This window comes from Gymnodraco acuticeps, unplaced genomic scaffold (assembly GCF_902827175.1).
Source record: "Gymnodraco acuticeps unplaced genomic scaffold, fGymAcu1.1, whole genome shotgun sequence".
Taxonomy (NCBI): Eukaryota; Metazoa; Chordata; class Actinopteri; order Perciformes; family Bathydraconidae; genus Gymnodraco; species Gymnodraco acuticeps.
In genome coordinates this window covers 360,088-370,893 of record NW_022990337.1, presented here as the reverse complement: position 1 = coordinate 370,893, position 10,806 = coordinate 360,088, and the positions used below count along the sequence as shown (strand labels likewise).

The 10,806-nt window shown below is 42.3% G+C and overlaps 1 protein-coding gene and 1 non-coding gene across 4 annotated transcripts; one reads left to right on the top strand and one right to left on the bottom strand.

Annotated features, from left to right (window-relative positions):
- Nucleotides 1-1,369: 1,369 nt before the first annotated feature.
- Nucleotides 1,370-10,629, bottom strand: LOC117550857. Of its 3 annotated transcripts, XM_034223424.1 has the most exons (6): nt 10,504-10,629; nt 9,282-9,539; nt 7,170-7,341; nt 6,727-6,875; nt 6,571-6,601; nt 5,674-6,472 (listed from the first exon to the last, which is right to left on the bottom strand). In XM_034223424.1, exons 1-6 carry the CDS (start codon nt 10,595-10,597, stop codon nt 6,394-6,396), a joined length of 783 nt encoding a protein of 260 aa, XP_034079315.1. In that variant the 5' UTR covers nt 10,598-10,629; the 3' UTR covers nt 5,674-6,393. The 3 variants fall into 3 exon arrangements, with proteins under 3 accessions (XP_034079317.1, XP_034079315.1, XP_034079316.1); XM_034223426.1 differs by lacking the exons at nt 5,674-6,472; nt 6,571-6,601 and adding an exon at nt 1,370-1,760; XM_034223425.1 differs by lacking the exon at nt 6,571-6,601.
- Nucleotides 3,747-3,818, top strand: trnap-agg. Its single transcript has one exon. It is a non-coding gene; the product is annotated as a tRNA-Pro (tRNA).
- Nucleotides 10,630-10,806: the final 177 nt, after the last annotated feature.

Genomic DNA, 10,806 nt, shown 5'->3' with positions numbered 1-10,806 from the left:
GGCTAGGCCTAATCAGAATAATTTCAAGTCCAGATTCAATGGTGTTTGCATAAGTAGGCTATATTTTTCGTTTCGTTAAACGATTTTTCTGATAAGTTAATTTCAGGACAACTTTGGGAATTTTGTTTGTTTATGAGAGAGAGAGAGAGAGAGAGAGAGAGAGAGAGAGAGAGAGAGAGCGAGCTATATCTCTCTAGAGAGATAGCTAGAGAGATAGACGGTATGAGAGAGAGAGAGCCTCTCGCGCTCTCTCTCTCTCGATGTTCTTCTCGCTCTCTCGATATCGTATCTCTCTCTCCTCTCTCTCTATCTCTCTCTTTTCTTCCTCCCCCTACATTGTTTATGTAACTTATGTGCCAGTGTGTCCATGGTTTTGAGTCTGTTGTGTGTGTTGAGCGCCTAACTAAAGTAGGACTAAGCATACCGGTAGTTTCTGTGGACCTGTCTGCCCGTTTTGTGAGTGCACTGCGCGCATGCGCACTTGTGTGGCATTGTTTGGGATTACCTAATTAAAATAGCGTCCCCCCAGTAAAAAAATCCCCACTACACCACTGGCTGTACTGATAGTAACAACAATACAAGGTGTCCGTATATATCTATATATATATATATATACATACATATGTAATTATGTATATAATAAGTGTCACGATCCGATTTTATTTTGTATTTGCGTGCATTTCCTGTTTGGAAAGTGGCACTGTACTGATAGTGGTGATTTTATTTTGGAATTCTTAGCGTGCACTTCCTGTCCTGAGAGTGGAGGTCTGCACCGGAACTGTCCTGAGAGTGGAGGTCTGCAGGCAGACCCCTCTCCATCCCTTTCATGCTACCTAATCTATTAGCATTGATCATCATGACAACCTGCAAATGCAGTGTAAGGTGTAAAAAATAGATGATTTTTGACCTCCGACTGGTGAAGATTATGGAGACTAACCTTTAGTCATAAATAAATAAATAGTCCAGCTATTCAGTGTGAGCTGTGTCACTCTGCCCTAAGGTCTATGACGTTTTCAATGTATTTAATGAAATAACCCTACCATATTTTCCCCCCAAACTAAAAAAAAGTATTTGAAACAAACTAAATAAATTAGAAAATTGATTTGAACTTAATCTCATAAATCTGTAAATACGTTCAATAGTTGTCAGATATCTTTCAAATCCATTTTCTCTTGTGTTATTTTAACACAACCAAGACTTTAGGAGGGTAAAAATAGGCTTAATCAAGTTATTCCATGGGACATAAATGAGGTGGTGCTCTGTATACATTTTAAATGTTTCAAAGGGTACTTGGTAAAAAAAAACTCTTAATTATGCAACAAAATTATTATCTGGTCTTGCACAGTTAAACACAAAAAAAGAGAAGACATTTGGAAAAAGACAATATTTTTATTTTGACAGGCCTATTATTAGAGAATACAGATGTTTATTTCACTGAGAACTTCTTAAGGCTTCCCAAAATGTGAATATTGGCCTAGTCAAACGATTAATCAAACATTTTCCTACACATTCACTACTATAAAAACATTTAAAAAAATGTTTTTCTCATAACAGAAACCAAATGAAAATGCAGCCCCATTCCCAAAACTGGGTAACCCTAACTCTGTTGAGATAACGGAACAAGTGTCAAAGAAGCAGTCGCTGTGTCTCGCAAGCTTGGTTGTGTTGAAAAGGAAAATGGTGAACAATGCAGTGGATTAAATGAGGCCTCCCGTCTGTTGTTGAAACACGTCAATTGTATCTTCATCTTCCATTTCCAACTGTTAAGAGAAAAAGTTTTATAAACATGAGTCATGACTTTGATTAGCCTAAATTTGGGTGCAACCTCTTTCCCACACAATACTGGCTGCTGTCGTGGGGAAGACAGAAAAATTGCCTTTCGTCATGGCTCGTTGGTCTAGGGCAGGGGTGCCCACACTTTTTGGGCTGGTGAGCTACTTTTGAAATGACCAGCTCACCGAGGTCTACCAACCAAAAATAAAATCCCAAATTGCAAGGGTTGCTGAATAACACGTTTTATTTATACATGGGATAATAGGGCTGCAACAAACGACTCATTTGATAATCGATTAATCTATCGATTAATGAAACGACTAATCGACTATTCGGACTATTACTGTATGCCTTGCACAATTTCTCAAACGCTCTTGTTTAGCCATCAACTTTTAGATTTAGCTTGAGGTTGTTTTAGGCATGTGGAAACTAACAAGACAATAAAGATTAATACTTGATTCAAAAATACATATATTATTAAATTAACAAATTGTGAACAAAACTAACATTGCTTTTTATTTAAATTAAATAAATAATATTTCACATCAAAAGAAACAACAATGTTTTAACAAATGGTATTACATAATCTGATGACAGAACTGTGAACAGAATAGCTGAAACGTTAACAAAATAAAGAGTAACTCAGTTTCCTCTCATCATTAACCCATGTTTGAATCATTGAGTTAACTCCGTGTGTTGCTGCTAGCATACATAACACCTGACGTGGAAACGTTCCTCGTGGATGGGGCTACAGAGCTGCTAGAAAGACAGTCGAACCCGGTGCATTCCTCCGTCTGAATGTGGAGCACTTTTGCTAAATGTTTAGACACATTGCTCGTGTTACCGCCCTCACATGCTGAACTCTCTTGGCAAGGAGCATTGTCCTCAAGACGGGTAACATTTAACCACACCTTGGAGCGCTTCTCTCCGCCATCTCCTCCGTGTGTTGCTGCATGTAGCAGCCGCGTGTGTGTAAACTGCCCCGCCCCCTCGCGCACAGACGGGGAGAGAGATCTCGTCTCGATTGGAAAGGATCGAAAATACACCGACATTTGTTTGTCTTTTTGCATGTTAGAAACGAGTTGGCGACACTAAGACTACGAGATAATGTTTGTGTAGCAATAATACAGACCTTCTCTTCTCAACTCGCTACTCGGAGGGAAGTCGCTGTCATATGCCTTGTGAACACTCCGATAATGCCTCTCCACGTTACCTTTCTTTGGCAGAGCGACGCTTGCTTTACAAATAAGGCAAATAACCTTTGAATGTGACATCACAAACAAATATTCTTCCTCCCATTCTGGGTGGAAGTGGTTTGTCTTTAGCTTCTTGCTCGGTCCCGCACTCATTTTGTTGTTTGTCTCTTGTTTGTCTCTTTAACTTAATTTGAGTTTTCCCGGCACTTGACTGATTTTGTATCGCTTTGCATTCTGGGTTAACAGACTGGAAAGCGATAGGTCGCTTTTTCTGTCAATCAAGTAAACTCCTGAATTAAGTGGCAGGGAGGCCAAGGGAGGAGGGATCAAAACCTGTTTTGTCTATTTTAACGGAACAGGATTTTTTTTTTTATGAATGACTCGCGATGTCCCCAGCATTGCCCCCGCGGTCGACGTACTGGGCACCTCTGGTCTAGGGGTATGATTCTCGCTTTGGGTGCGAGAGGTCCCGGGTTCAAATCCCGGACGAGCCCAGGATGTCTTCAAAGATGAGGAAACAGGTTAAGTTTAGGTAGCAAAAAAAGTTTGTTGGAAGCAATGTGGACTTCACAATTTGACCAATACTGTGCCATAGCTAGAAACCTAGTGATTAGTAGGGGCACAATACTGATCAAGGCTCATCTTCTGTGTAGAGAAGCCATACATGTTTATCCAAGCTGTGTTCATTGAGGACAAAGTGCAATTAATGGAAAAGTGTTTTGCATTGTCATTTAAGCAGGCTGTCGTGGGGAAGACAGACAAATTGCCTTTCGTCATGGCTCGTTGGTCTAGGGGTATGATTCTCGCTTAGGGTGCGAGAGGTCCCGGGTTCAAATTCCGGACGAGCCCACGACATCTACAACAGGTTTAGTTGAGGTATCAATAATTGTTCTTTTTCAGCAATGTCTACTTCACAATTTGACCAATCCTGTGCCCTGCTAGAAACCTAGTGTTTAGTAGAGGCACAAACTGACCAAGACTCATCATCTGAGTAGAGAAGCCATGCATTTTCATCCAAGCTTTGTTTATTGAGGCATAATGCAATGAATGGAAAAGTGTTTGGCGATGTCATTTAAGCAGGCAATTATTTCACCTTACCACCTTCTAACAAGTGGTGTCAGAAGCAAAGGCCTAACAAACACTTTGAGGAAAGACAAAGATGCCCGGAGGAAGAAAGAAGTCAGAGAAACAGATGGAGCCAGATGACGGTGCACCGGTCCAGCAAGGGGCGACAGCAGACAAAACTCCTGAGCAACTGGAGGAATTGACAAACATGGTGAAGTCTCTTGTCTGTTTCAATACATCCAGAGATCAGCAATGGGAGAAAGAGTCTGTGCACCAAGAGCAGAGATGGAGGAACATGCACCTAGAGTTTCAAAAAATACAAGCCCAGGTGACAGAATTAAAGAGCCTGTGACACGAGTTTCCCCCATCATCCAAACCCATACATTTGAGTAAATATTGTCCCCTTGAAAACCGTTACTGAACTGATTTTGGATATTTGTACTTTGATAACCATTAATCTGCCCTTCAATGTTGAACATTTTCTGGATCTTCTCGAGGATTCTTCAAGTCCCGCCAAATTACGTGTGACGTCATTGCGGGCACAGCGCTCCAGCGGCACCGTTCAGGATCCCAGCAGCTGCATGTAAACGCACGATGGCGCACACAGCAGACAGCTCAGACAGACAGTTTACTTTTGAACGTGTCTGAGAGCTCATATGAGGCTGAAGGATCGGAAAGTGATACTCATGACATTGTAGACGATATTGGCTATATGCCCTACCGATTCGAACCATATGCCTCTGAATCGGGTGAAACGAACTCCGAGTCGGACAGTGGAGATGACAACCCGCCCGACGATCGCCAGATACCTCTCGATCTACGCCTGAACAATGTGGAATGGTTTGTAAACTATTTTATTTACGGAGCCAATGGGGTTGAATGGGGTGCAAATCTATAGCTTCTGGAGTAAAATATATTCCATTAGGCAACAATTAATTGTTGGCTTCCTATTAATTAATGCATGTTAATAAAATAAAGATGTGGTAAATTACAAACAGCAAATATGTGATGAATCATGTTTATAATGATTTTTATCACACACAATATATACCACATTTTACTGATGTTTATTACAATTCATGCAGCATTTCTAAAAATACAACTGTTGTTTTCAAGGTGCACATGTGGATGCTGCAGAGCAGACAACCTGGAAACAGTACAGGAGTGTGTATGCTGCAGAGCTGGCAAAGGTCCAGGCACTCAATGGCAACCATGGGGGATCCTGCATCACACAGCACCCTGGATTTGAGGCAGTCTGCCTAAATGAATATGTGCTGGACGTGGCCTATTCATACTACAAGCAGAACCATGGCCACCTCAACAAATCCCCACACGAGTATGTATAATCTGACAACAAATTAAACTTCTGATGTGCAAACACTATACACTGTTCATACCATATTGATGCAAGTAGGCGACCATGTACACTGATGACAATACCACTACAGATTTGAGCTTGCCCACTGAAACATTACTACTTCAAGTGGTAACAGACATCTTTCACTGTCACTTTTGTGAGCATTTGCCATAGTACTTATTATATTTGCCACATGTTACGTTCCCTACTGGACTAGGGGAACCAAAGAGAAGTAACAAAACACAAAAACAACCGGGCAAGAGAAAAAGGAGAGGAAACCGGTTTGTGAAGCCACAAGATGGACTTTTAATTAAACAAAGAGAAAGGGCTCACCAGCCAACTTGCAAAATAAACTATAACAACTTTCTTTAAACAGAAAGTGACTACATTAAACAAGGTACACTGGAGCACATCTCCTAACAATGAGCAACACACACATTAAACTAGGCCTCACACAGAGACAGACACCATGCTGCACACATGCAGCCAGAGGAGAAGGGGAGCGGGCCACTGCAGCCTTCCTCAGGTCCTTTATGGAGGTCCTGATTGGTGATTGGGAGCACCTGGGGGAGAGGCTGCACCTGGAGACAATCAGGGAGAGAGAGAAACACACACACACACCAGCACCCACTACGGCACGTAACACTCATCACAAAACTATTTTACAGATATGAACATCTTACACTTCGTAATGTAATGCATATTAAAACTAATAACTCACTCTCCCTATGTTTTTCCCTACAGACGTCGACGCTACACTGCCTACCGCCAATTGGTACGATGGTGCTGGGGATACCTCGGCAAGCAAATCAGGGTACCACTGCCTGCCTGTGTCGTGGTGAAGATCCGTGATACCTTCCCATCACCCGACTACCAGGGATTTCAAGAGCCACAGCCAGAACCTGATGAACCTCATTTATTTCTTGAAGCGACTTAGGTGTTGCTTCACAAAGTCTGCTTTCTCGGGATGTGGGAACTCGGCACAAAGTGGGGGTGGCACAATCACTGGTTCCACTGCGAACTCTGCCTCAACATTCTCCTTGTCTGTGCACTCCTTCTGCCAGGAGTTCTTGGGCATATTCTGCAAGTGCCAATTGAAATAGTTCAAGACATGCTGTTGCAATTTTGTAATTGATTCTTGCGTCACTTCACAATAGTCATGCCCATCACTGTGCAAACCTTAATAAATGCCTTAATGAATTATCTCTGTCTGAGGAAGGAATTGGTAATGTTACAAGGTTGTATGTTACAGAATGTCACTGATACAATGTGCATAGCAACCACATCATGTTGTCTTTACTTTTTCTTTATTACATTATTACAAATTTCACTCACCATAGGTTGGACTTTCCAACACTCTGCGAAGTACTGCTGCTCCCTTTCTACCCTTTGGGTACTTGATGCTATACATGGCTTCCCCAGGCTTTGTCACGCCTTGTACCCGGTTGGCATTTTCATTGAAGTGGAGGGCTGCAATCAGTATCCTGCAATAAGAATTGGAGCATAATTATGTCTTAATATTTGTTTATTACTGGGATTCATACAAACTGGGAGGGGGGGGCTTCCTTCCTTTTTACAATTGTTATAAGCATGTGTACCTGTGTTACTTTTAAAACAGAATTTAACATACATTTGCAAAATACTTCGATATTTCATTTCAATCCAGCCTCTTGTCAATGAAGTTTCTCAAGGGCTACTTCATATAAAATATGTATTATTGCTAGACCTCATGGTTATTTTTAAAACACTGTAAGCCGGATCAATGGTGATAAACTTACCGACAAAGCATTCCTGTGTAGGAGAAGACATACATCTTCGGCGCAAACTGGATAAGGAGGCTGTGGAATCCCTCCACTGCTGATGTTTGGGAGCCCCCAGATAGCTTCAAAATGTCGTTACACAGGGTTTTGTTGCACACCAGCGTCTCCAATTTGACTGCTGCCTTGGATGCTGAAAAAGATTTTTAAAAGTTTACCCTATGGAAACTTGGATATGTCCAGGGGTGCACATAACTTTTTTGCCCTGGTTCTCAAAGGAGCACCTGGAGATGTTGCTTGGTGCTCATCCTTAAAATGAAATAAACCGTAACTTTTGAGGGGGTCTTGACTTTATTTGCCAGACACACGGCACTGAACACACATGCAGAGGTGAACACTGAACACACATGCAGAGGTGAACACAGAACACACATGCAGAGGTGAACACAGAACACACATGCAGAGGTGAACACAGAACACACACACAGAGGTGAACACAGAACACACATGCAGAGGTGAACACAGAACACACATGCAGTGGTGAACACAGAACACACATGCAGAGGTGAACACAGAACACACATGCAGTGGTGAACACAGAACACACATGCAGTGGTGAACACAGAACACACATGCAGAGGTGAACACAGAACACACATGCAGAGGTGAACACAAGACAACATTAGCACGACCAGTAATCCTACAAGCTGTCCTCACTGTTCTCCTCACTGTTCTCCTCACTGTCTTCCTCTCTGTCAGACATGGTAGCTGATGATGTAGGCCTACTTCTTCCTCTCTGGTTGAGTCTGCGATTAGCTGCTTGCATCCACAAGTCAACAGCTGGGTTTGGGTCGAAAGTCTCTGTTGTCATCTTAGACAAGTGGATGTAATCAAATAAGTATGTGAACATAACCAATCACCTACCATAGCCAATAACAAATTAATGTAACTTATTTTATTTGTGTTGTTCATTCATATCTTATTTTACCTTAACATTTATTTATTTATGCATTTTTTTTTTATATCTCCAGTTTTAAAGGATATTTTTGGTTACTGTCCTATAGTATACATTGGAATGATTTGAAACCTGTTCATCCCAATAATTATAAAGGAGTGCCTTGGAAATATGTGTTTACATCAATTGTGACCAAACCGTTTGAACTTAGACTAAGAGTCCTTTACCTCACTGAGCTGTAGTATCAGCCTCTCAGTCTGACTGGAGAGGACTCTCCCTCCACATTATTGTAGAAACATCTTCTTCTTATCCGTTAGAGCAGCTAGCACGGCACCAGATTCTAATAACAACAGCGCTGGTACCGGTGCACCCTCCCTCTCTCCCTCGCATTTTGGCTGTGAGCTACGGGCGCCAGATAAGCCAACATCCCCCATTTTCATCACTTACAGCGCCCATCGTACAGGGCAAATGAAACGTGTAACCGGGGTGAAAAGGGTGTTACATTTACTTAATTATGAATATTGTTACATCAAGGCCGAAAATTAGGATGAGCCCCAACGGTCAAAATGTTTTTTTCCCTCCCAGAGCTGCCAGCGCAGCGACTCCCCAGATCTGGCGCCCTAGGCGAACATCTAGCCAGCGCTACGGGCCGGCCCTGAGTTCATATGCAACTCGCAAATATCTTTCTCTCTCTCTTCTCTCTCCTCTATTTTCTATTTTCTCTTTTCTCCTTTCTCTTCTCCCTTCTCTCTCTCCATCTCTCAATGTTGGTACGCAAATGCGCTTTGTTTCAAATGACCCGGTGCTCTTTTTTTGGCGGAGGTGCGCATGCGCACCAGTTATGTGCAGCCCTGGATATATCATATTTACATACCACTGCAAAAGGATGAGGTTGTATTTAAATACAAGAACCTGTTTTAATACGACTGTTTGCCATTTTGGATACCTTTGATCCTATATTATATAACCTAACAGAAAAAAATCCCTCATATTTATTTTCTTTGGTCCCTAACATTTCTGTTTTGAGACTGCACAAAGAATTGTTGCTGATTACTGGCAACTGATTATATTGATCCATTATCAGTAACTTAAAATGTGTAGCCATGTATATTTACAGTTCAGGATTTGTATATAGTATATGCTAATTATATATTACATTTGGGAAAAAAAACACTCACATGGTTCCAGCCATTTCTTGTGGGACTCCCTCCCCTCCAGCCTGCCATGGATGCATGACGGGAATAGGTCTCCATGGCCTGTGTGTACGTTCTGTACATGAGACACAACCGACTCCCATTTTGCAACAATCTGGGCTCCTTGACCAGAAGGGGTCGACACCGCACACCAGTACATATGGTTGCTCACACTCTTTATCCATGGGCGAAGCACCTGACACTCCCGCTCATTGGACGCCGCAAGCAGTTTTTTGGAAAATCCTAGAAATATATAGAGGCACAAACAGATATTTGCATTAAATAAATAGTTTAAATCTAAAGGACATCAATATGTTCACAAACTTATCACAGCTGTATAGACTACTTATCAGGTTCAGTATCTGCAAATAAAATGTAGAAAGTAAATATTTATCTATTTTACAAATACATAACCAAGCCACAAAACAATTACATGATTGCATTTATAATCCTACATGTGTCTACATTTATATCATATCTGTGTGTTAAGAATTCCATCACATATAATGGCGCATTTCCACTGCAGCGGGTAGCCCCGTTTAAGCGTCCTTAACCGTCCTCAAGCGGCCAGGCCAGTTTTTGGTGGCCTTTCCATATAGCCTAGTACCGGCTAGCGGGTACTTTTCCCCTCTTTTTCCGGCCCCATAAAATCGTGGTTCTATCAGACCAGGGCCAGGGCTGAACTAGTGACGTCAACACTCTCGACTGCTGATTGGTCAGAGAGAATCGTCACAAGATCGCGTGCGAGTTCATCCCTAGCGTCGCATATATATTTAGAAGCAAGCTTGCAGCATTTTTATAAACAGCATTTTGTAAACGGATGAGCTACAAAAATGGCTACGTCTAATAAGAAAAGCACACCGTGGTCGACCGAGGAGGTGACGACGTTCCTACATCTCATTGGGGATGATCAAATCCAGCGGGAGCTCGACGGAACAACTCGAAATGTGAACAAAAACAAAGCCGATCGCCCCGCCTACACTGCGTTGCTACCCCAGGTCCTAAACTGTAATGGCAATGCGCCACGGCCTCGGACGGCCAGCGAGGCAGCCCGAGGGCCTGAGCGAGGACGCTTAAACGGGGCTACCCCGTTGCAGTGGAAATGCGCCATAAGAGAGCTCAGAGAGCCAAGTGCTAAACATACTAAGAAATGTTTACTCAAGCGATGTATATGTCACTTAGTCAAATGTCAAATGCTGACACAAACCTTTTGCTACATGCCAGATATCATAGAGGTGCTCAATGTGGGGGTAGGTCTCTCTGAGCCACTTGGCTATTTGCCCGTGTCGGTCGGTGACCATCGTGCCCACTGCAAGTCCATGCCGCTCAAGATGAGCCACGGAGCGCTCCAACCCAGTTTTCTCCATATGGTAGCTACCACCACATTCATTGCTCTAAAACAGCAGAAAACAGATACATAGGTATTAGACAAATGTATACAATGCAAATATAACTACACATAGACCTGCAGTAAATGTAATAGATAACAGGTTTAATATGTAATAATCCA

Excerpts from the sequence above, each read along its gene's own strand:
- LOC117550857 (XM_034223424.1), bottom strand. The coding sequence starts at position 10,597 with ATGGTCACCGACCGACACGGGCAAATAGCCAAGTGGCTCAGAGAGACC. Across the intron at positions 9,540-10,503 it reads TATCTGGCATGTAGCAAAAG|GATTTTCCAAAAAACTGCTT; the intron begins GTTTGTGTCAGC and ends ATATATTTCTAG. Across the intron at positions 6,473-6,570 it reads TCATTAAGGCATTTATTAAG|AATATGCCCAAGAACTCCTG; the intron begins GTTTGCACAGTG and ends TGGCACTTGCAG.